The 25894-nt window shown below is 50.1% G+C and overlaps 1 protein-coding gene and 1 long non-coding RNA gene across 2 annotated transcripts in view; one reads left to right on the plus strand and one right to left on the minus strand.

Annotated features, from left to right (window-relative positions):
- Positions 1–8040, plus strand: part of LOC138293655 (uncharacterized) — a 65596-nt gene extending 57556 nt beyond the window's left edge. Inside the window, exon 3 of the long non-coding RNA XR_011203070.1 lies at positions 7877–8040. This is a non-coding gene — a long non-coding RNA (uncharacterized lncRNA). The remainder of the gene's footprint in view (positions 1–7876) is intronic.
- Positions 1–25894, minus strand: part of RHOD (ras homolog family member D) — an 89494-nt gene that overhangs the window by 10724 nt on the left and 52876 nt on the right. The window contains exons 3-4 of the mRNA XM_069232946.1: positions 21836–21945; positions 20253–20387 (exon numbers count right to left, since the gene is read on the minus strand). Of these exons, the coding sequence (XP_069089047.1) occupies positions 20253–20387; positions 21836–21945 (245 nt within the window). The remainder of the gene's footprint in view (positions 1–20252; positions 20388–21835; positions 21946–25894) is intronic.

A 25894-nucleotide genomic window follows, 5' to 3' on the forward strand; every position in this document is an offset into this window, starting at 1 on the left:
CATCCAAATGGATACTCCAAACTAAACTTACATTGGCACTGGCTTCGTGCACTACTGCACAAATCTTATTTTTCAGACACTTACTCATTATTAATTCATTCTTTCTGCACAAAGCTACACTATAGATACGTCTTGAGCATGTACAATGTGCCTTTTCTCAAGCGGCTGAGGTAGTGTTTACCATTTGTTAATGTGCACATGGGCAAGCAGTTCATATATGCACGTTAAGTTTGATGAAATGTGGGGCAAACAGTTTTAAGTAATTGTTTGAACTAATTTGTGACTCACTATGACTTATTTTGAAACTTAAAATAGTGTTTAAAGAGTAAATCCAAATTATCTTTTAAACTGTGAAGTCACTGCTTGATGTTCACTAAACCCATGTGTGTCAATACAGGTGCTTTTGTGAAGGTTACTTACATTGGGAAATGTAGATTTACCTTAACATTGGTGCCAGTGTTTGCAACTATAATATTTGTGCCTATTTATAGAGAGTATAAGCAATGGAGAATACCTTTCTACCCCATCTTTCAATCGACCCCCCTAGCATCCCTGTCCGCAAACATCACCCAAGATGCTATCATGAAACCCAAACACACCAAGAATCATTCTAGAAAACGTAAGCGTGATATAGAGTTCCGCGGAGGGGTTACTCTATCACGAATGTGATGGATATCCCGCCCGCCATACTACAAGTTCTGCAGGCTATAATGGAATTGTAATACGGCGGACAGAATATCTGTCACGTTTATGACGGAGTAACCCATCGGCCGAGATGTAAATGAGGCCCTTAAATTTACTGATGAGCATGATGTCACAGAACCCATCTACTCATCGGGCTTGGAATCACAACACTGTCCTTGCATAATATGCCACATGAAAGACGTCCCATGAGGCCTCGCGCTGGGCATGTGATATTCACAGGTCGAAGGCGATGATGCACGAAGAAAACTCAACAAACTCTTTATCTTGCTATTTTAAGGAACATAGATGTTTCCTAAATTAAGCACAATTCAAGCAAATATACATACCTTAAAGTCATACTAGTCAGCTGCCAATGACCAGCTGATAACTTACCTGACCTAGTAGCATTATTGTGCTTGAGCGAGACTGACATTCTGGCTCCCAGCGAGACGGGTCTCGTTGACGCTAATTGATCCTCTGATGCCATTTTGAACATCGCCAGACCCCTACTCATGAAGAAGGCCCCAAAGTGGCCCTTATCATTACAAGACAGAAAACTATAGAAGCCCCTTAACCTCTTGCAACGAACTGGTCCAATGATCACTCTCGTTCAGCATCCGCATGACTCCTCCCCACCTGATGCACATCTGGACAAACTCTCAGAGGCTCAAAGCCGCTCTCCAGAGACCTTTATAACATCAACCAAGTTACTTTACCAAACTTGACGTCCTCCTTGGCTTGAATGGAACTGCCACCTTCCCCTCGGCTAAGATGATCTTGCCCCAAGCTCCTTCCTAATTTTCTAGATTTATTGATTGCATTTGACAGAACTGATCACGATATCCGTGTGGCATTACTACATGGTAGGATGCCCCTTAGGCAACAAAGGGCCTGATTTAGAGTTTGGGGTTACTCTGTCACAGACGTGACGGGTGTTCCATCTGCCGTACTATGATTCCATTATATTCGATGGAGATCGTAATGCGGCAGATGGGATATCTGTCACTTTTATGATGGAGTAACCCTTCAGCCGAACTCTAAGGGGCTCATTACGAATATGGCGGCCGGCGGTGGCAGAAATCACCGCCACAGGCATGGCAGTCTGGACCGTCATATAATAAACTAAGGAAGACCACCACAGGCGGTCCTCCGCCACCGCCAGGCTACCGCTGACAGCCTGACGATGGCGGAATTCTTTATCCAACAGGGCAGGGCTGCAAGCAGCGCTGCCCTCCAGATAAAGAACCCGTTTTCCTCCAGCCTTTCCCTGGCGGTTTCCCCTGCCAGGGAAAGTCTGAGAGAAGGGGTGCTCCGGGGCCCCCCTGGGGGCCCCTGCACTGCCCATTCACTTAACATGGGCAGTGCAGGGGCCCCCGTGCACAGCCCCGTCGCGCAGGTCACTGCCCAATTTACGGGCAGTGATATGTGCGATGGGTGCTGCTGCACCTGCCGCACTGCGGCATTGACGACGGCTCAATGTGGAGCCGTCGGCAATGTCCTTGCCCAGCATTCCGCTGGGCCGGCTGGCGGAAACACTGTTTCCGCCCGCCAGCCCAGTGGAATGTATATTATAGGGCCGGCGGGGTCTTCTACGGGCTGGCGGTCTGTGTTTAGACCGCCAGCATGAACACGGTGGGGAATCCCGCCGTGTTCATAATGACCCCCTAAATCAGGCCCAAAGTCCTTAACAAAATCCAATGTGTGAAAATATGCAATTCCTTCTCTCAGTTTACACCTACAGCTTTGGAATCACTCAAGGCTCAATTCTGATCCATCTGCTTTTCCATCTTTACGGCGAGGCTCTGGGTGGATAACTACAGAGCCTTGGACTATTTTTCCATCAATGTGCTTTACTTTAAATTGAACCCCAGAAACACGACTAATGCCCTATCCACATGCATATCACATGTTCAAACATAGATGAGGCATATGAAACTCCATTTAAACATGCTAAAACAGAATGTCTGATCCTCTTTCTGAAATCTGACCACCCGATTGCACGAGAATAGTCAAACACTTGAAAATCATTAGGCATCTCTCACAAAACTGCTACAACAACCAAATCTCTAGGCATCACCCTGGATTCCAAACTCAACTCAGGAGCACAGGTGCATAACTGAAGGTGCAAACCACAAACTGAGACAGAAACGCCAGAGACTTCCAATCAAAAGCAGAGTTGAACTTCATTAGAATGCCTAACTCAAAGGACATCCTAAGAAAAGATTTAGGGCCGTATTTAGATATTGACGGATGAGTTACCCCATCACATCTGTGACAAGTATCTCATCTGCCGAAATACAAATCCCAGAGGATATAATAGGATTTATATTGCGGGGGACAGGATATCCGTCATCATTGTGACAGAGTAACCCATCCTCCAATATCTAAATCAGGTCCTTACTTCCTTTTGGTCTTACCATACCCGTTACACCCTGCCAATGGACTGATCTGTGATATCAGAAATTTTGATGATATCACACCAGGGCTGGCTGATCTAAATGGCTGCTCCGACAGCACTTATAAGACATTTAAAAAACTAAACCTGAGTGCCCCTGACTACCTTACAAACAAAGCCAGCATATCTGGAAGAAACAGAACATCAAGAAGAAAGGTGTCCCTTTGACGGGAAATGCCGAAGTTTAGGAAAAAATGCACCCTGAAACTATCTTTCTCCGGAAATGCCTCTAGAATCAGAAATTCTCTAACAGCAAATATCAGTGCTAGCGCGTTGAGGGAATTAAAAAATGAACTAACGAATAGCTTTTAACCCTGCACCAATAATGCATGGAAAATGCCATCTGCAGGTCACACACACTTCTGAGTAACTCACCCCCAAGTTTCTGCCAATCAGACCAACAAGCCACCTACTTCTAAGATGAGTGTATTATAGATGCCCATATGGGTTCTATGTTGATGTGAACCTTTTACAGTTTTGTTTCACTTCTTCACCACTTACTAGCAGCCTTCTTGTCTGTTGTCCAGTTTTAGCTTCTGCTTTTTGCTCTGTTGAGTGTTCCTTGTTGTAAAAAGCGCTGCCATTTCACATGCGTTCTACGAGGTGCTACACAAAATCTATATACATAAATTAGAGGAAACGTCACCTGAACCTCGTACTATGTTAGCTCTTTTGCATTCCTTAAATCACATGCTTTTAGAAGTATGAGCGTGTGCATTGAAAAGAGCCCTGTGTAACATTGCTGTATGTTCTAGTTAATTAAACAAATTTTTAGCCTTTGTTCTCGTTGGTTGAAATTTGCAATCAACAGGGATTGTGTGTTTTCTGTATGTAAGTATACATGCATGACAATTCTGCTGAAATTGGGATTTTGAAACTAGCACTGCAAGGGCGCTACAAACCTTGATTTTCAGCATGTATGCTTAGGTGCGGTGCCAGGGCTCCCCTTCATTCACTGCTCTGGCCACTTTGCCAAAATACCCCTGCCTGTGCCACCTGACTGGCATGACTGTGCCTGTTGTGCATGGAGCATGGCACTGTATGAACCCAGGCCCTGCACCCAGGCCCTCGCCTTAGTAACCAGTGGGCATAGTCTGCAGCTGTATTTTGTGGGTACACTATGCACCCATGCCCTACCTTCTGTACAACTGGGCAGAGACTACAGCTGTGTGTAGAGGACACAGTATCCCCACATGCCCGATTTTATTACAAGACCGGAGGCTACCATTTTGCAATATCCTTTATTGCTGCCCCAACATGCAGCCCCTTAAAGGACAACAAAACATCACAATGCAATAGAATGTTCAAAACACATAAATGTCCAGGGCACATAGACAGATTCCTCTGGGACTTCAGCAATTGCAAATTAAATCCAGAGGTTTTCAATATGATCCAGAGGTTATGGGGTCCAATTCAGGTTGATCTGTTTGCGAGCAGGCTGACGTATCAGGTTCCCATGTATTCCAGCTGGAGGCCTGATCCAGAGGCAATGGCAGTAGACGCCTTTGCGTAGGATTGGGGAAGGAAGGGAGGTTATGTCTTTTCCCCCTTCTCATGATTCAGAGAGTGTTGATGAAAGTAAGGTCGGAAGGTTGCAGCATTATTGTAAGGAAATGCCTCCTTGGCATGGTTACCCCCTGACTTTTTGCCTTTGCTGATGCTATGTTTTGAATTGAAAGTGTGCTGAGGCCTGCTAACCAGGCCCCAGCACCAGTGTTCTTTCCCTAACCTGTACTTTTGATTCCACAATTGGCACACCCTGGCACCCAGATAAGTCCATTGTAACTGGTACCTCTGGTACCAAGGGCCCTGATGCCAAGGAAGGTCTCTAAGGGCTGCAGCATGTATTATGCCACCCTAGAGACCCCTCACCCAGCACAGACACACTGCTTACCAGCTTGTGTGTGCTAGTGAGAACAAAATGAGTAAGTCGACATGGCACTCCCCTCAGGGTGCCATGCCAGCCTCTCACTGCCTATGCAGTATAGGTAAGACACCCCTCTAGCAGGCCTTACAGCCCTAAGGCAGGGTGCACTATACCATAGGTGAGGGTACCAGTGCATGAGCACTGTGCCCCTACAGTGTCTAAGCAAAACCTTAGACATTGTAAGTGCAGGGTAGCCATAAGAGTATATGGTCTGGGAGTCTGTTTTACACGAACTCCACAGCACCATAATGGCTACACTGAAAACTGGGAAGTTTAGTATCAAACTTCTCAGCACAATAAATGCACACTGATGCCAGTGTACATTTTATTGTAAAATACACCACAGAGGGCACCTTAGAGGTGCCCCCTGAAACTTAACCGACTATCTGTGTAGGCTGACTGGTTCCAGCAGCCTGCCACACTAGAGACATGTTGCTGGCCCCATGGGGAGAGTGCCTTTGTCACTCTGAGGCCAGTAACAAAGCCTGCACTGGGTGGAGATGCTAACACCTCCCCCAGGCAGGAGCTGTAACACCTGGCGGTGAGCCTCAAAGGCTCACCCCTTTGTCACAGCACCGCAGGACACTCCAGCTAGTGGAGTTGCCCGCCCCCTCCGGCCCCGGCCCCCACTTTTGGCGGCAAGGCCGGAGAAAATAATGAGAATAACAAGGAGGAGTCACTGGCCAGTCAGGACAGCCCCTAAGGTGTCCTGAGCTGAGGTGACTCTAACTTTTAGAAATCCTCCATCTTGCAGATGGAGGATTCCCCCAATAGGATTAGGGATGTGACCCCCTCCCCTTGGGAGGAGGCACAAAGAGGGTGTACCCACCCTCAGGGCTAGTAGCCATTGGCTACTAACCCCCCAGACCTAAACACGCCCTTAAATTTAGTATTTAAGGGCTCTCCCTTAACCTAGAAATTAGATTCCTGCAACAACAAGAAGAACGACTGCCTAGCTGAAAACCCCTGCAGAGGAAGACCAGAAGACAACAACTGCCTTGGCTCCAGAAACTCACCGGCCTGTCTCCTGCCTTCCAAAGAACTCTGCTCCAGCGACGCCTTCCAAAGGGACCAGCGACCTCTGACTCCTCTGAGGACTGCCATGCTTCGACGACGACAAGAAACTCCCGAGGACAGCGGACCTGCTCCAAAAAGACTGCAACTTTATCCAAAGGAGCAGCTTTAAAGAACTCTGCAAACTCCCCGCAAGAAGCGTGAGACTTGCAACACTGCACCCGGCGACCCCGACTCGGCTGGTGGAGAACCAACACCTCAGGGAGGACCCCCGGACTACCCTACGACTGTGAGTACCAAAACCTGTCCCCCCTGAGCCCCCACAGCGCCGCCTGCAGAGGGAATCCCGAGGCTTCCCCTGACCGCGACTCTCTGAAACCTAAGTCCCGACACCTGGAAAAGACCCTGCACCCGCAGCCCCCAGGACCTGAAGGACCGGACTTTCACTGCAGAAGTGACCCCCAGGAGTCCCTCTCCCTTGCCCAAGTGGAGGTTTCCCCGAGGAAGCCCCCCCTTGCCTGCCTGCAGCGCTGAAGAGATCCCTTGATCTCTCATTGACTTCCATTGCGAACCCGACGCTTGTTCTAACACTGCACCCGGCCGCCCCGCGCCGCTGAGGGTGAAATTTCTGTGTGGGCTTGTGTCCCCCCCGGTGCCCTACAAAACCCCCCTGGTCTGCCCTCCGAAGACGCGGGTACTTACCTGCTGGCAGACTGGAACCGGGGCACCCCTTCTCTCCATTGAAGCCTATGCGTTTTGGGCACCAGTTTGAACTCTGCACCTGACCGGCCCTGAGCTGCTGGTGTGGTAACTTTGGGGTTGCTCTGAACCCCCAACGGTGGGCTACCTTGGACCAAGAACTGAACCCTGTAAGTGTCTTACTTTCCTGGTAAAACTAACAAAAACTTACCTCCCCCAGGAACTGTGAAAATTGCAGTGTCCACTTTTAAAATAGCTATTTGTGAATAACTTGAAAAGTATACATGCAATTGAAATGATTCAAAGTTCCTAATGTACGTACCTGCAATACCTTTCAAACAAGATATTACATGTTAAATTTGAACCTGTGGTTCTTAAAATAAACTAAGAAAAGATATTTTTCTATACAAAACCTATTGGCTGGATTTGTCTCTGAGTGTGTGTACCTCATTTATTGTCTATGTGTATGTACAACAAATGCTTAACACTACTCCTTGGATAAGCCTACTGCTCGACCACACTACCACAAAATAGAGCATTAGTATTATCTCTTTTTACCACTATTTTACCTCTAAGGGGAACCCTTGGACTCTGTGCATGCTATTCCTTACTTTGAAATAGCACATACAGAGCCAACTTCCTACAATTATTCTGGTAACTCCCTTTTGGAAGTCACAAGTCTGGTGCCCAGGGGTGCTGGAGCTCGCAGTGGCTATACCCTGCCTGGTTCTGGTAGCTTTGGGTCTTCTGATGGATTCAGAAGGAGAAGAACACCCTCTGGTTTTAGAGGGGAAAGCGAACCTTCTTGTTTGGAAAATTTGAGGGGTTCTAGCACATATTCATGCCTTTCGGGGAGAGCTAAATATTTATTGGATGAGTCATGGGCCCCTGGAACTTGGAAAAAGGTACAAGTGTGTTTGGAAGAAGTGGTGTAGTTAGTGTATGGAAAGAGATGCTGATCCCAGGGAAGCTCCTGTAGCCGTCACAGCTAAGTGGATTTATACAATTCAAGTCAAATAAATTGAAATGTTTATTGATGGCTCATCCTAACCCATCAGTTGTATATGGATTAATTTGGATTTTTTTGTTTTTTCCAGACAGTTCCTTATAGATTTTTCCAAATGGAGAAGATATTATCCTGTTTCGTCGCAGCCTAAAGAGGAAGATGGCTAAGTGCCCTGGACATTTATGTGTTTTGAACATTCTATTGCATTGTGATGTTTTGTTGTTCTTTAAAGGGCAGCATGTTGGGGCAGCAATAAAGGATATTGCATAATGTTAGCTTCCGTTGTCTTTAATTAACTCAAGATTCTCTCTGCATGTACATTTTCCCTACCCCTGGTTCCAGTAGCCACCGGGCAGCTCCTGCAGCTGTGTGTCGTAGGTACAGTCCATGGGGCATGCCTCGCACCAATGCATGGTTCCCGGTACCCCTACATCTCGATGTCACCTATGATTCTTCACAGCCCTCCCAGGTGAAGTATCCTGGATATAAATCTAGACAGAACAGAGGTTTGGTGCTGGTCCAGCACCCAGGGAGGCCCGGTGAGTGCCACCCTGCAGGCGAGGCACTTCCTGCTCTCGCCCTCACAGGGCTGCATGGGCTTGCTTTACAGTTTCCAGGAACGCCCTACTCAGTACATTCCTGCATGCTTCTGGAACATTCCAAGAAATGACGGTGTAGTTCTTGTGTCAGAGTCAGGGAACCCCCTGAGTCTGCCAAGAAGCACTGGAAATCTGCCAGCTGTCAGCACCGAAGGATCCGCCAACATGTCTCCCTCTGTTGCTCCTCTCTGTCTGCTTCCCCTTTCCTGGCTTTCACTCATTCATCCATCCACCCTTCCTTTCATTCACCCATCCATTCTTTCAGTGTCCATCCATCCTTTTATGCATCCATCCACCCTTTCACTCATTCATCCATCCATCCGTCCTTTCACCCACCCACCCTTTCCGCTTTGCAGACAGAAGAGGTCCATGAAGAACCCCACCCCGCTTGGAAATGGAGGGTTCATGACTCCCCTGCTCCAGATTCTCTCCCTGTTTCATGAGTCTCCACCTCCTGCGGGTCCCCCCTGTGTCCCAGCTCTACCGCTCCCTCTGTTCATTATGTTCCTGGGATTCCTTCCTTCTTCCCTGATCTCCTTCTCCCTGTGCCCCCCTTTCTCCTGGTTCTCGTCCATCCTGCTCTACGTCTGTATCTGCTGCTCTAGCTCCTGGTCCTGGTTTCTACATACTGGCTCTGTCCCCCCCTTAGTTCTTGCTTCTTAGTTCCCATCGCCCTCTGCTCCTCCTGCGTCTTGATTCTATCTCTGGCTCTATTGTTCCCTCTGCTGCATGTGCTCCTAGCTCTCCGCCCTGTTTCCTGGCTCTGCACTTCCATTCTTTATTGTTCCTGGTTTTTCTTCTGGTTTCTTGTCTCCACATCTCATGCAGCTGCTTGTGTTCCTGGTCCTCCCTCCTGTTTCCTGGCACTGCACCTCTCCTGGTTGCTCTCACGCCTGGTTCTCCTGTCTGTGTGCAGACCCTCTGTCTCCTGCTGTTCCTGGTCCTCCCTCCTGTTTCCTGGCACTGCACCTCTCCTGGTTGCTCTCACGCCTGGTTCTCCTGTCTGTGTGCAGACCCTCAGTCTCCTGCTGTTCCTGTTCCTGGTCCTCCCTCCTGTTTCCTGGCTCTAGATCTCCCCATGTCACTCTAGGCCCCAGTTCTCCTTCTCTCCCTTGGCTCTGCATGGATGCTGCTCAGGTCCCTGTTTCTTTCCCAGCTCTACCTCTCCCTCTGCTCTTGTTCCTGATTCCTGCCCTGTACTCTAGCTCTAACCTCCTTCTAACTCTCATGCCTGGTCCTCCCTCCTGTTTCCTGGCACTGCACCTCTCCTGGTTGCTCTCACGCCTGGTTCCCCTGTCTGTGTGCAGACCCTTTGTCTCCTGCTGTTCCTGGTCCTCCCTCCTAGTTCCTGGCACTGCACCTCTCCTGGTTGCTCTCATGCCTGTTTCTCCTGTGTGCAGACCCTCTGTCTCCTGCTGTTCCTAGTCCTGGTCCTCCCTCCTGGCTCCACCTCTCCCTCTGCTCTTGTTCCTGATTCCTGGCCCTGTACTCTAGCTCTAGCCCCCTTCTAACTCTCATTCCTGGTCCTCCCTCCTGTTTCCTGGCACTGCACCTCTCCTGGTTGCTCTCACGCCTGGTTCCCCTGTCTGTGTGCAGACCCTCTGTCTCCTGCTGTTCCTGGTCCTCCCTCCTGTTTCCTGGCACTGCACCTCTCCTGGTTGCTCTCACGCCTGGTTCCCCTGTCTGTGTGCAGACCCTTTGTCCCCTGCTGTTCCTGGTCCTCCCTCCTGGCTCTAGATCTCCCTCTGCCACTCTCGGCCCCAGTTCTCCTTCTCTTCCCTGGCTCTGCATGGATGCTGCTCACAATCCCTGGTTCTTTCCCAGCTCTACCTCTCCCTCAGCTCTTGTTCCTGATTCCTGGCCCTGTACTCTAGCTCTAACCTCCTTCTAGCTCTCATCCCTGGCTCTCCCTCCTGTTTCCTGGCACTGCACCTCTCCTGGTTGCTCCCATGCCTGGTTCTCCTGTCTGTGTGCAGACCCTCTGTCTCCTGCTGTTCCTGTTTCTAGTCCAAGGTCCCATTTCCTGGCTTTCCTGCTCCCTCAGGGGCACTTGTTCCTATTCCAGGTTCTTCTCTCTGGGTTCTGCTCTTATTCCTGATTCTCTTTCCTGTTTCCACGTGTTTCTTGTGTTCCTGGTTCTCTTTCCTGTTTCCTTGCTCCACATCTTCCTCGGTTCCTCTTGTTCCCGGTTCTTGTTCCTGTTTCCGACATCACATCTTCCTCTTTTTCTCTTGTTCCTGCTTCTGACTTCACATCCTCCTCCATTTCTCTTGTTCCTGGTTCTTGTTCCTGTTACTGACTTCACATCTTCCTCTGTTTCTCTTGTTCCTGGTTCTTGTTCCTGCTTCTGACTTCACATCTTCCTCTGTTTCTCTTGTTCCTGGTTCTGGTTCCTGCTTCTTACTTCACATCTTCCTCTGTTTCTCTTGTTCCTGGTTCTTGTTCCTGCTTCTGACTTCACATCTTCCTCTGTTTCTCCTGTTCCTGGCTCTGGTTCCTGTTTCTGACTTCATATCTTCCTCTGTTGCTCTTGTTTCTGGTTCCTGTGCCTATTCCCGACATCACATCTTCCTCTGTTTCTCTTGTTCCTGTTACTGACTTTACATCTTCCTCTGTTTCTCTTGTTCCTGGTTCTTGTTCGTGTTGTGACTTCACATCTTCCTCTGTTTCTCTTGTTCCTGCTTCTGGTTCCTGCTTCTGACTTCACATCTTCCTCTGTTTCTCTTGTTCCTGGTTCTTGTTCCTGTTTCTGACTAGACGTCTTCCTCTGTTTCTCTTGTTCCTGTTACTGACATCACATCTTCCTCTGTTTCTCTTGTTCCTGGTTCTTGCTCCTGCTTCTGACTTCACATCTTCCTCTGTTTCTCTTGTTCCTGGTTCTTCCTCCTGCTTCTGACTTCACGTCTTCCTCTGTTTCTCTTGTTCCTGTTACTGACATCACATCTTCCTCTGTTTCTCCTGTTCCTGTTTCTGACATCACATCTTCCTCTGTTTCTCTTGTTCCTGGTTCTTGCTCCTGCTTCTGACTTCACGTCTTCCTCTGTTTCTCTTGTTCCTGTTACTGACATCACATCTTCCTCTGTTTCTCCTGTTCCTGTTTCTGACTTCATGTCTTCCTCTGTTTCTCTTGTTCCTGTTACTGACATCACATCTTCCTCTGTTTCTCTTGTTCCTGGTTCTTGCTTCTGCTTCTGACTTCACATCTTCCTCTGTTTCTCTTGTTCCTGGTTCTTGCTCCTGCTTCTGACTTCACATCTTCCTCTGTTTCTCTTGTTACTGTTTCTGACTTCACATCTTCCTCTGTTTCTCTTGTTCCTGATTCTTGTTCCTGTTTCTGACTTCACATCTTCCTCTGTTTCTCTTGTTCCTGGTTCTTGCTCCTGTTTCTGACTTCACACCTTCCTCTGTTTCTCTTGTTCCTGGTTCTTGTTCCTGCTTCTGACTTCACACCTTCCTCTGTTTCTCTTGTTCCTGGTTCTTGTTCCTGCTTCTGACTTCACATCTTCCTCTGTTTCTCTTGTTCCTGGTTCTTGTTCCTGTTTCTGACTTCACATCTTCCTCTGTTTCTCTTGTTCCTGGTTCTTGTTCCTGTTTCCGACATCACATCTTCCTCTTTTTCTCTTGTTCCTGCTTCTGACTTCACATCCTCCTCTGTTTCTCTTGTTCCTGGTTCTTGTTCCTGTTACTGACTTCACATCTTCCTCTGTTTCTCTTGTTCCTGGTTCTTGTTCCTGCTTCTGACTTAACATCTTCATCTGTTTCTCTTGTTCCTGGTTCTTGTTCCTGCTTGTGACTTCACATCTTCCTTTGTTTCTCTTGTTCCTGGCTCTTGTTCCTGCTTCTGTCTTCACATCTTCCACTGTTTCTCTTGTTCCTGGTTCTGGTTCCTGCTTCTGACTTCACATCTTCCTCTGTTTCTCTTGTTACTGTTTCTGACTTCACATCTTCCTCTGTTTCTCTTGTTCCTGCTTCTGACATCACATCTTCCTCCGTTTCTCTTGTTCCTGGTTCTTGCTCCTGCTTCTGACTTCACATCTTCCTCTGTTTCTCTTGTTCGTGGTTCTTGCTCCTGCTTCTGACTTCACATCTTCCTCTGTTTCTCTTGTTCCTGGTTCTTGCTCCTGCTTCTGACTTCACATCTTCCTCTGTTTCTCTTGTTACTGTTTCTGACTTCACATCTTCCTCTGTTTCTCTTGTTCCTGATTCTTGTTCCTGTTTCTGACTTCACATCTTCCTCTGTTTCTCTTGTTCCTGGTTCTTGCTCCTGTTTCTGACTTCACACCTTCCTCTGTTTCTCTTGTTCCTGGTTCTTGTTCCTGCTTCTGACTTCACACCTTCCTCTGTTTCTCTTGTTCCTGGTTCTTGTTCCTGCTTCTGACTTCACATCTTCCTCTGTTTCTCTTGTTCCTGGTTCTTGTTCCTGTTTCTGACTTCACATCTTCCTCTGTTTCTCTTGTTCCTGGTTCTTGTTCCTGTTTCCGACATCACATCTTCCTCTTTTTCTCTTGTTCCTGCTTCTGACTTCACATCCTCCTCTGTTTCTCTTGTTCCTGGTTCTTGTTCCTGTTACTGACTTCACATCTTCCTCTGTTTCTCTTGTTCCTGGTTCTTGTTCCTGCTTCTGACTTAACATCTTCATCTGTTTCTCTTGTTCCTGGTTCTTGTTCCTGCTTGTGACTTCACATCTTCCTTTGTTTCTCTTGTTCCTGGCTCTTGTTCCTGCTTCTGTCTTCACATCTTCCACTGTTTCTCTTGTTCCTGGTTCTGGTTCCTGCTTCTGACTTCACATCTTCCTCTGTTTCTCTTGTTACTGTTTCTGACTTCACATCTTCCTCTGTTTCTCTTGTTCCTGCTTCTGACATCACATCTTCCTCCGTTTCTCTTGTTCCTGGTTCTTGCTCCTGCTTCTGACTTCACATCTTCCTCTGTTTCTCTTGTTCGTGGTTCTTGCTCCTGTTTCTGACATCACATCTTTCTCTGTTTCTCTTGTTCCTGGTTCTTGTTCCTGTTTCTGACTTCATGTCTTCCTCTGTTTCTCTTGTTCCTGTTACTGACATCATATCTTCCTCTGTTTCTCTTGTTCCTGGTTCTTGTTCCTGTTTCTGATGTCACATCTTCCTCTGTTTCTCTTGTTCCTGGTTCTTGCTCCTGTTTCTGACTTCACATCTTTCTCTGTTTCTCCTGTTCCTGGTTATTGTTCCTGTTCTGACTTCACATCTTCCTCTGTTTCTCTTGGCTGGCTCTCCTCCTGCCTGTGTTTATCTTGTCACTGGTTCTCCTGGCTTTTTTCCTTTCTCTCGTGATTGTGGTTCTCCTGTCTCTGTGCTGGCTTTCCTCCCCCTCTCATTTCCTTGTTCCTAGTTATCCTGTTTTTTTACTGACATCTGTAGTTCTTGTTGCTGGTTCTTCTGGTCCCCCTCTGTTGCTGTTGTTCCTGGTTCTGCTGGGAGAGCAGTGCAGGCTTTGCTCCACATTTGTTGTTTTGTTCCTCTGGTTCTGGTTCTCCTGAGTTTATTCCTTTCTCTCTTGCGCCCGGGTCTTCGGGTTCTGTGCGGGCTTTACTGCCCCCTCTGTTGCTGTTGTTCCTGGTTCTTCTGGAAGAGCAATGCTGGCTTTGCTCTACATGTGCTGCTCTGGTTCTCCTAGATTTGTTCCTTTCTCTCTAGAGCCTGGTTCTTCTGGTTCTGTGCTGGCTTTCCTCTCGCTCGTATTGCCTCGTTCCTGGTTACCCTGGTCCTTGCCAGAACTCCAAGGCAGTCATTGCTAGTTCTTCCTGTCATGGGTTTGCTTCTCCTCTGTTGCTCTCGGTCCTGGTTCGCCTAGATGTTTGCTGGTTCTTCTCTCCTCTCTGTTGCTCTCGCTCCTGGTTCTCCGAGTTGTTTGATGGTTCTTCTCTCCTCTCTGTTGCTCTCACTCCTGGTTCTCCTAGATGTTTGCTGGTTCTTCTCTCCTCTCTGTTGCTCTCGCTCCTGGTTCTCCTAGATGTTTGCTGGTTCTTCTCTCCTCTCTGTTGCTCTCGCTCCTGGTTACCCTGGTCCTTGCCTGAACTCCAAGGCAGTTTTTGCTAGTTCTTCCTGTCATGGGGTTGCTTCTCCTCTGTTGCTCTAGTTCCTGGTTCTCCTGTCTGTATGCTCTCCTTTCCTCTCTGTTGCTCCTGTCCCTAGTTCTCCTGTCGGTGTGCTGTCTCTGCTCTCTGTTTCTCCTGTTCCTGGTTCTCCTGTCAGTGTGCTGTCTCTGCTCTCCTGTCTCTTCCTGGTTCTCCTGTATGTGTACTTTCTGTCCTCTCTCTTGCTACTGCACCTGGCTCTCCTGCCTGTGTGATGGCTCTCCTTTGCTCTCTGTTGCTCCTGTCCCTGGTTCTCCTGTCTGTTGCTCCTGTTCCTAGTTCTCCTGTCGGTGTGCTGCCTCTGCTCTCTGTTTCTCCTGCACCTGGTTCTCCTGTGTGTTAGGTCTGCGCACCCCTCTGTTACTCCTGACTTTGCCCCTTCCTTTGTTGTTCCTGGCCCCGCCCTCCCCTCTGTTATGCCTGACTCCGCCCCTTCCTTTGTTATTCCTGGTCCCGCCCACCCCTCTGTTACTCCTGACTCCGCCCCTTCCTTTGTTATTCCTGGCCCCGCCCTCCCCTCTGTGTATTCCTGGCCCCGCCCTCCCCTGTTATTCCTGTTTCTGCTCACCCCTTATGATTATTTCTGGTTCTGCTGTGGGTGTGCTCTCTCTCCTCTCTGTTTCTCCTGTTCCTGGTTCCCCTTCTTTGTGCTAGGTCGGCCCACCCTCTGTTATTCATAAATCTGCCTCAATTTTGTTGCCCCCTACCTCTAACACCCCCTCGCCCTCCCTTCCCCCCCCCCCCCCCCCTTGTCCCTGGCTCCTCTGTAGCCCCTGGTTCTACCCTCCCCCTCCCCCTGTGTCTGGTTCTGCACCCCCTCCCCCCGCTCTGTGCTGCTCTGCCCCCCATGTTCCCCTGCTCCAAGGGAGCCCCTCTGGTGTATAATGCGGGTTAATCCTGTAAGTGATTAAACAGGTCAGTGCCACAGGTGGAATTTTCCACAGAAACTGCCCTCCCCGGTGAGTCATCCAGCCGGGGCGGACACGAGGAGTGGGGGCCCCCCTCAGTCCTAATGACGCCCCGGCTGCAACTCTCTCTCCACACGCGAGCTCCTTCCCTCCGGGCTTGGGGGTGTGCACCACCCATGGGCGTAGGAAGGATGCTGCTTGGTGCACGCAAGGAAAACTCTCCCCTTGACAGGCACTGGGGTAGAAAAACACAGCAGTTACCAGGGTGGGTTCAGCGCCTTGAAACCCTCACTGGTGAGTAGTGTGCTTTACAAATTCCTGATTGATTGATTGATTCAGTGGCCCCTCCGGGCTCCTGGCCCCGGCGCCACTGTACCTGCTGCACCAATGGTAGCATTTTATGTTACACCACTAGCGCCCCCACCTTTCTTTTGGGCTCTCCTTGAGTACCTTCTGCCTTCACTTTGACTCCGAAGCAGCGGGGGCTGGGGGTCCCTGGAAGGGGCGTGGCCATAGAATGATACCCGGGTACTCTTTCCAAGAGGCGTGGCCTGTGTGTCCACGGGTTTTGCCCTAAACACATGCACTAGATTGTGGTGCTGGGCACAGCCTGCCAACAGATTGGCACTGAGTTGTCTTTCTGGGTAGACTCCTAACGCACTTGTTTACTGTGATTTTGAGTCAATATCAGATCAATCATTAAGAATGATATAGCAGAGAATAAAATATGAGTATGTTTAAATTCTGAAAATGAGAGTATGAAAAAATGTGAAAATATGGGATTAGGAATTAAACATTTCATTGGTCTGCTGAAGAGGGGCTGTCCTACTGATTATCTCAGGCACTCAGTTCTTCCCTTCAAATAACTTTCCTCTGCAGTCTCTCTGAATGTTCTGCCTGTACTTCTCTTTCAGTCCTCAGTTCCACCATCCGCTTAAAAACACACACCCCCTCACCTGTAAACTCTGCATTTTATTTTCTGTTGGCCCTGGCAATATTTCAACATCTGTCTACCTCCTTTGGACACTTTCCATCGAACTGTAATCACACTTGGCACAAGTGCCTATTGCTGTGTGCGCTCTGCAGAGAGGCCAATGACTGAATGAGCATGTAGTCACAACACCTTTATGACCTTGTGACAGGCAGAAACAGAAACACACACTGTTTCCAGCCTCAACTCCATACCTGTCAATCATGCTAAGTCATTAACAAACATCCGCGCGCGAAGTCGCCTACACGCCTAGAGGAGACTCCGGCCCATATTAATACTCGGTTTGCGCTGAATTACCATAATTTTTTTTCCGCTAATTCAGCGCAAACCCAACTCCATATTTATACTTTGGAGCTAGACACGTCTAGCGCCAAAGTTATAGAGTTTACGTCATTTTCTGGACGTGGAAACCTACCTTGCGTCAAAGAGATGCAAGGTAGGCGTTCCCGTCCAGAAATCAACTATATGGCCTTAGCGTCATATTTATCTCCCCGTGCTAAAATCTACCACAGGGGGATGGGGGCCTTAAATAAAGGCGCTAAGCGTGCCTAGCGCCCTTTTTTAACTCCTGAGTCAGGGCAGGCGTTAGGGGAACTGTGGGCCTTTTTCCATGGTCAGAGACCACGGAAAGAGCCCACAGGTGCCCTTCCCTGGCCCCATGGACACCCTCACCCACCCACACCAGGAAGACACCTAAGGATGGGGGGACCCCATCCCAGGTAAGTAAAGGTAGGTATGGGTGAGTATTCATTTTTATTTTACAAAGTGCCATGGGGGCCTAACTTGGGCCCTTCTACATGGCACTGGGCCCAATGGCCATGCCCAGGGGACGCAAGTCCCCTGGGCATGGACATTGGGCTGGGGGGCATGACTCCTGTCTTAACTGAGACAGGAGTCATGTCCATGGGATTTTAACGTCAGAAAATGACGCTAGTCTGGGCAGAGGCATTTTTTTTTGCCTCTGCCCGTACTAGCGTCACCCTCTGACGCTAAGCCCCCTGTTCCCCCTACGCCTCCCCCACCCAGGTAGTGTCTTTTTCTATGACGCTAGCCGGGCCTTACCGCTGGCTAGCATCATACCATAAATATGACGCCTGGCCGGCGATTTGGTATGGCGCTAGCCAGCGGTAAACTTTTTGATGCTGAACTGCATTAGCGCAGTTCAGTGCCAAAAATATAAATATGGGCTTCAGTTTTCAGTGTGTGCTAGACGAGACTCATATGTTGCACGACAAACAGAACTACAGCAGTCCAACATTTGGAAAGTATGACACAGGCAACATGATCAAAACCTGTGACGTGACGGGGACTGCGTCACTGATGTGGACACCCTTAGATCAGCGTGCGAGATGTGTCCTAAAAAGCAAATCTTTACATGGTTTAGTATTAGTATTCGGCACATCCTTAAAAAGTGAAGCTCCTCACGCACTCACTCACTGCATTAGATGAGCCAGGCGACTGCTTTAGTGTCTAAGGTTTTTTCCCAGGGGCGGAGTTACATGAAAACTTTGGGAGATTCTGCAGAGTGCAGTGAATGGGTGGAATTAGGCACTTTGGGCTGCTCGTGCTGATTTTTAGTGCCACGCTGCAAAATCAGCACGAACTGCACCAGGCGGTGTGCCAAAGGGAGCTACTTCTTGCGTTGATTTTGCTGCCTTTCGATTAGATTTTCTACTTGAGCGACAGCTTTCTCTCCGCAATGGTCGTGACCACCTGCTTTGGAGAAATCTCACCAAGTGCTCTCCTAGCGACAGAAAATCATCAAATCTCGCATGTGCTCGGCAACCTGCTGTTGACAAGCCGTGTGCGAGAAAAACCTCCGTCATGCGGCGGTTGGCAGGATTTTGCTGGAACTCCGCGCCAAAATTCCACCAACTCCTCAGGCGGAGCGTAATTTATCACCCACCCCAATTTCTTTCCTCAGCAGGCTGACCTGTTGTGTTTTTTACTTGTAAAATAAGGACATGCATTTAGAGCTCATTAGGGCCCGTGTCACTGTCTAGACCTGCTCAACTTAAACCTTGCTACCCCAGGGCAGTTTCTGCTATGCCTACTTAACCCTCTGTGCCCTCCCTTCCTTGTCTCAGACTTATTTTCCCCCTCTTTCGTCGGTGGTTTTAACTCTTTTAGCAGTTCTCTTTCAGGGGGTTCTTTTTCAGTCTTTCTCTGTCCGCAATTTTTTTAAACTAATTTCCTCTCCTAGAAGTTTTCAGGACTTCTTTTACCACCTTCTCATCAGTTTATACTCTTTGCCATGGTTCCCTCTTGCCTCAGCAGTCGTCATTTCTACTTTTCAGCCTTCCCTGAGTGGGTTCAAATTTTCCTCCCTTCTCCCTCTGCCACCACAGTTTGTTCTTTCGACTCTTCTAATATTCTTGGATGCTGCTTGTGTCCGTACTCTTCCACCTTCTAGCACCAGTTCCAAATCTGTCCTACTTTCCCTCTCTCTGGTCACCTGTTCCTTCTGTCCTCCTTTCCTGCCTAGTTTCTGAGATCTCCACCTTTCCTCTTCCAATCAGCTCTTCCTGCTTTTCACATCCTTCCCTCCTGCCTGATCTACACTGTCACTGGACAGTTTCTCCCCTCACAGCTCCCCCTTTTATCCAAAAGACACAGGTTCATCAAGCTATCGATGGGGCCTGTCCCTGGTCGCATGACCTCCTCCGTTGAGTACAAGTGCTGTCAAGACCAGGAAACCTAAGGGGATGAGGAGAACCCCTGGAACTAACACCAGGAGAACCTGGACTGTAAGGACAAGGACCAGGGACACCTGGCCAAGAGACCAGGACCAGGAAGACCATTAACCAGAAGGACATGGACCGGGTCTTGACAGGGCAGAAAAAGAACCATGCCAAAGTGGGCCGGTAACTGGACCAGGAACGTCAGAGGAGCTATGATTATGACGCTCGAGACCAGGAAAACCTGGCCCAGGAGACCAGGAAGACCATTAACCAGAAGGACCTGAACCAGGCTTGGCAGGGCAGAAACAGGACCATGGCAAGGTGGACCGGTAACTGGACCAGGAACGTCAGACGAGCTATGATCAGGGTGCACAAGACCAGGAATACCGAGCACAGGCGACCAGGACCAGGTAGACCATTAACCAGAAGGTCCTGGCAGGGCTTTTTACTTTGAATTCTGGGACTTGTAATTTTCTTTATTCCATTATAAAACAGAATTCAAAGGAAAAAATCTGGACTGGAGCAGCACATCACGCATGGACCTGGTAAAATTGGCAGCTTTGAGAACGATGCGTCTTTTCTTGAAAAGATGCAAAACAAGAATGGAAATAAATTCCTAGGTGTGCAGGTACACAAACCCCCCCCGCAATGTTTGGTCTCAGCTACCACACAGTGCGAAAGGCCTTTTGTGGGTTTACCAAAACTATGAGTGGGCTTAAAGGCAGTGCTAAATGAAAAAGAAAAAAATAGGTCTCTAAATATGAGTGCTGGAAGGATATAAATTAGCCACTCAAAAGGATGGTAAAGAGACCATGTTCTAGGGGATGGATAAACACAAAAATACACAAGAAGGGGGAAGGCAAGCCATCAAATAAGAAGAAAGCAAATTAGAGTGACAATACAGCCAACCAATGGCAGGCAGTGGGCGGGCTCTTAGCCCCCTGCAAATTTTTGGTATGGTCCATAGGAGGCTGTCACCTAAAGCGAAAGCTGTCTGGAAGGTGAGGCCTAAAAACCAGGGATGAATTACCTGCTGTTAGTAAGAGATAAAGAAACAGGAAGTGAATGGTGGTGGAAGAAAGAGGCATGAGGTGGAATCAAGGCAAGCCAGTAGGTATTCTGCAGATCCATCATATGTCAATGCCAGTGGCAAGACAAGCTGTGGGCACTGTGCGCACTCACCTTCTGATAGGTGATGGGCTCTAAGCCTTCCTCCCTCAGCTTCCTCAGCCGCACTCTGTCCTTCCTCAGATCTGTCTTGCATCCAACGAGGAGGATGGGCACCCCCTTACAGAAGTGGGTCACCTCGGCGTGCCACTGCAGGCAGAGAGCAGGAGGGTTAGTTTCTGTGGTGTAATAGAGGGCCGGAGGCTCTATGGAGATGCAGGAGCGCTGGCTGTGGGATGGTGTTGGAGCACTCCCTGTGGGAGGGTGCAGGAGGATGTGGGATGGTGTTGGATCGCTGGCTGTGGGAGGGTGTAGGAGGCTGTGGGATGGTGTTGGATCGCTGGCTGTGGGAGGGTGTAGGAGGCTGTGGGATGGTGTAGGAGGCTGTGGGATGCGCTGGCTGTGGGATGGTGTTGGATCGCTGGCTGTGGGATGGTGTAGGAGCGCTGACTGTGGGATGGTGTAGGAGGCTGTGGGATGCGCTGGCTGTGGGATGGTGTAGGAGCGCTGGCTGTAGGATGGTGTAGGAGGCTGTGGGATGGTGTAGGAGCGCTGGCTGTGGGATGGTGTAGGAGGCTGTGGGATGGTGGTGGAGCGCTGGCTGTGGGATGGTGTTGGAGCGCTCCCTGTGGGAGGGTGCAGGAGGCTGTGGGATGGTGTTCGATCGCTGGCTGTGGGAGGGTGTAGGAGGCTGTGGGATGGTGTAGGAGGCTGTGGGATGCGCTGGCTGTGGGATGGTGTTGGATCGCTGGCTGTGGGGTGGTGTAGGAGCGCTGACTGTGGGATGGTGTAGGAGGCTGTGGGATGCGCTGGCTGTGGGATGGTGTAGGAGCGCTGGCTGTAGGATGGTGTAGGAGCACTGGCTTGGGATGGTGTAGGAGGCTGTGGGATGGTGTAGGAGCGCTGGCTGTGGGATGGTGTAGGAGGCTGTGGGATGGTGGTGGAGCGCTGGCTGTGGGATGGTGTTGGAGCTCTCCCTGTGGGAGGGTGTAGGAGGCTGTGGGATGGTGAAGAGGCTGTGGGAGGGTGTAGGAGACTGTGGGAGGGTGGTGGAGCGCTCCCTGTGGGAGGGTGTAGGAGGCTGTGGGATGGTGAAGAGGCTGTGGGAGGGTGTTGGAGCGCTCCCTGTGGGAGGGTGTAGGAGGCTGTGGGAGGGTGTAGGAGGCTGTGGGATGGTGAAGAGGCTGTGGGAGGGTGTAGGAGGCTGTGGGAGGGTGGTGGAGCGCTCCCTGTGGGAGGGTGTAGGAGGCTGTGGGATGGTGAAGAGGCTGTGGGAGGGTGGTGGAGCGCTCCCTGTGGGATGGTGTTGGAGCGCTCCCTGTGGGAGGGTGTAGGAGGCTGTGGGAGGGTGTAGGAGGCTGTGGGATGGTGAAGAGGCTGTGGGAGGGTGTAGGAGGCTGTGGGAGGGTGGTGGAGCGCTCCCTGTGGGAGGGTGTAGGAGGCTGTGGGAGGGTGTAGGAGGCTGTGGGATGGTGAAGAGGTTGTGGGAGGGTGTAGGAGGCTGTGGGAGGGTGGTGGAGCGCTCCCTGTGGGATGGTGTAGGAGGCTGTGGGATGGTGTAGGTGCGGTGAGCAGGCCGTACCACGTTCAGTTCTTACCTTTATCAGGACGTTGTCAAAGCTGCCAGGGTTGGTCACATCATAGCAGATCAGGATGACGTTGGCGCCTGTGTAGGAGAGGGGGCGGAGCCTGTCGTAGTCCTCCTGACCTGTAAGGGGAAGCACACCTGTCACCTGTCACCTGTCACCGCCCTCAGCCTGGCGCAGGCCCCTGTCCCACCACTAGAGGGAGCTTCCACACACGTCCCCCTCCCACAACAAGGCGCAGTCACACTAGGGAAAGCCAGTGTTACCAGGTAAGAAGACACTCCTGTAGTTTATTTTTTGGGGTACACTGGCTCCCGACTTCCTAACGAGACGCAGCCAGATGTGGACAACTGGACGGTAACACAAGGGACACTGAAACCCAGGGCCCTGAGATGAGATGCACGGACACTGGGACTGAGAAACACAGACACTGGGACTGAGAGACACAGAAACTGGGACTGAGACACAGACACTGTCCCTGAGGGACATAAACACTGGGACTGAGAAACACAGACACTGGGACTGAGAGACACAGACACTGGAAATGAGAGACACAGACAATGAGGTTGAGAGGCACAGACACTGGGACTGAGAGACACAGACATTGTTACCAAGAGACACAGACACTGGGACTGAGAGACACAGACATTGTTACTGAAAAACATAGACACTGGGACTGAGAGACACAGACATTGGGACTGAGAGACACTGGGACTGAGAGACACAGACAATGGGACTGAGAGACACTGGGACTGAGAGACACAGACACTGGGATTGAGAGACACAGACTCTGGGACTGAGACCCACAGACATTGTTACTGAGAGACACAGGCACTGGGACTGAGAGACACAGACACTGGAAATGAGAGACACAGACACTGGGATTTAGAGAGACGGACACTGAGACTGAGAGACACAGACACTGGGGCTGAGAGACACAGACATTGGGACTGAGAGACACAGATACTGGAAATGAGAGACACAGACAATGAGGCTGAGAGGCACAGACACTGGGACTGAGAGACACAGTCACTGGGGCTGAGAGACACAGACATTGTTACTGAGAGGCACACACACACTGGAAATGAGAGACACAGACACTGTCCCTGAAAAACATAGACACTGGGACTGAGAGACACAGACAATGGGACTGAGAGACACTGGGACTGAGAGACACAGACAATGGGACTGAGAGACACAGACATTGGGACTGAGATACACTGGGACTGAGAGACACAGACACTGGGATTGAGAGACACAGACTCTGGGACTGAGAGACACAGACATTGGGACTGAGAGACACTGGGACTAAGAGACACAGACACTGGGACTGAGAGACACAGACATTGGGACTGAGAGAAAATGGGACTGAGAGACACAGACACTGGGATTGAGAGACACAGACACTGGAAATGAGAGACACAGACACTGGGACTGAGACCCACAGACATTGTTACTGAGAGACACAGGCACTGGGACTGAGAGACACAGACACTGGAAATGAGAGATACAGACACTGGGACTGAGAGACACAGACTCTGGGACTGAGACCCACAGACATTGTTACTGAGAGACACAGACACTGGGACTGAGAGACACAGACACTGGAAATGAGAGACACAGACACTGGGATTGAGAGACACAGACTCTGGGACTGAGACCCACAGACATTGTTACTGAGAGACACAGACACTGGGACTGAGAGACACAGACACTGGAAATCTGCATGCCACTGCAAGCAGAGAGCAGGAGGGTTAGTTTCTGTGGTGTGGTGGAGGGACGGAGGCTCTATGAAGATGCAGGAGCGCTGGCTGTGGGATGGTGTTGGATCGCTGGCTGTGGGAGGGTGTAGGAGGCTGTGGGATGGTGTTGGAGAGACACAGACACTTTCCCTGAGAAACATAGACACTGGGACTGAGAGACACAGACATTGGGACTGAGAGACACAGACACTGGGGCTGAGAGACACAGACACTGGGGCTGAGACACTGGGACTGAGAGACACAGACATTGGGACTGAGAGACACAGACACGGGGCTGAGAGACACAGACATTGGGACTGAGAGACACAGACACTGGGACTGAGAGACACAGGCACTGGGACTGAGAGACACAGACACTGGGACTGAGAGACACAAACACTGGGATTTAGAGACACAGACACTGGGACTGAGAGACACGGACACTGGGAATGAGATACACTGACATTGGGACTGAGAGGCACAGACACTGGGACTGAGAGACAGACATTGGGACTGAGAGGCACAGACATTGGGGCTGAGAGACACAGACATTGGGACTGAGAGACACAGACACTGGGACTGAGAGACACAGACACTGAGACTGGTGATCATGGACACTGGGACTGAGAGACACAGACATTGGGACTGAGAGACACCGACACTGGGATTTAGAGAGACGGACACTGAGACTGTGAGACACAGACATTGGGACTGAGAGACACAGGCATTGGGACTGAGAGACACAGACACTGGGGCTGAGAGACACAGACACTGGAAATCTGCATGCCACTGCAGGCAGAGAGCAGGAGGGTTAGTTTCTGTGGTGTGGTGGAGGGACGGAGGCTCTATGAAGATGCAGGAGCGCTGGCTGTGGGATGGTGTTGGACCGCTGGCTATGGGAGGGTGTAGGAGGCTGTGGGATGGTGTTGGAGAGACACAGACACTTTCCCTAAGAAACATAGACACTGGGACTGAGAGACACAGACATTGGGGCTGAGAGACACAGACACTGGGGCTGAGACACAGACACTGGGGCTGAGAGATACAGATACTGGGGCTGAGACACTGGGACTGAGAGACACAGACATTGGGACTGAGAGACACAGACACGGGGCTGAGAGACACAGACATTGGGACTGAGAGACACAGACACTGGGACTGAGAGACACAGGCACTGGGACTGAGAGACACAGACACTGGGACTGAGAGACACAAACACTGGGATTTAGAGACACGGACACTGGGACTGAGAGACACGGACACTGGGAATGAGAGACACAGACATTGGGACTGAGAGGCACAGACACTGGGACTGAGAGACACAGACATTGGGACTGAGAGACACAGACATTGGGGCTGAGAGACACAGACATTGGGACTGAGAGACACAGACACTGGGACTGAGAGACACAGACACTGAGACTGGTGATCATGGACACTGGGACTGAGAGACACAGACATTGGGACTGAGAGACACAGACACTGGGATTTAGAGAGACGGACACTGAGACTGAGAGACACAGACATTGGGACTGAGAGACACAGGCATTGGGACTGAGAGACACAGACACTGGGGCTGAGAGACACAGACACTGGGACTGAGCGACACAGACATTGGGACTGAGAGACACAGACACGGGGGCTGAGCGACACAGACATTGGGACTTAGAGACACAGGCGCTGGGACTGAGAGACACAGACACTGGAAATGAGGGACACAGACACTTTCCCTGAGAAACATAGACACTGGGACTGAGAGACACAGACATTGGGACTGAGAGACACAGACACTGGGGCTGAGAGACACAAACACTGGAACTGAGAGGCACATACATTGGGACTGAGAGACACAGACACTGGGATTTAGAGACACAGACATTGGGACTGAGAGACACAGACACTGCGACTGAGAGACACAGACATTGGGACTGAGAGACACAGACATTGGGACTGAGAGACACAGACACTGGGACTGAGAGACACAGACATTGGGACTGAGAGACACAGACACTGGGACTGAGAGACACAGACACTGGGACTGAGAGAAACAGACACTGGGACTAAGAGACACAGACACTGGGATTTAGAGACGCAGACACTGGGACTGAGATGCACAAACACTGGGACTGAGAGACACAGACATTGGGACTGAGAGACACAGACACTGGGATTTAGAGACACAGACACTGGGACTGAGAGACACAGACACTGGGACTGAGAGACACAGACACTGGGACTGAGAGACACAGACATTGGGGCTGAGAGACACAGACACTGGGGCTGAGAGACACAGACATTGGGACTGAGAGACACAGACACTGGGACTGAG

Source organism: Pleurodeles waltl, chromosome 4_2, assembly GCF_031143425.1.
Source record: "Pleurodeles waltl isolate 20211129_DDA chromosome 4_2, aPleWal1.hap1.20221129, whole genome shotgun sequence".
In the NCBI taxonomy this organism is placed as follows: domain Eukaryota; kingdom Metazoa; phylum Chordata; class Amphibia; order Caudata; family Salamandridae; genus Pleurodeles; species Pleurodeles waltl.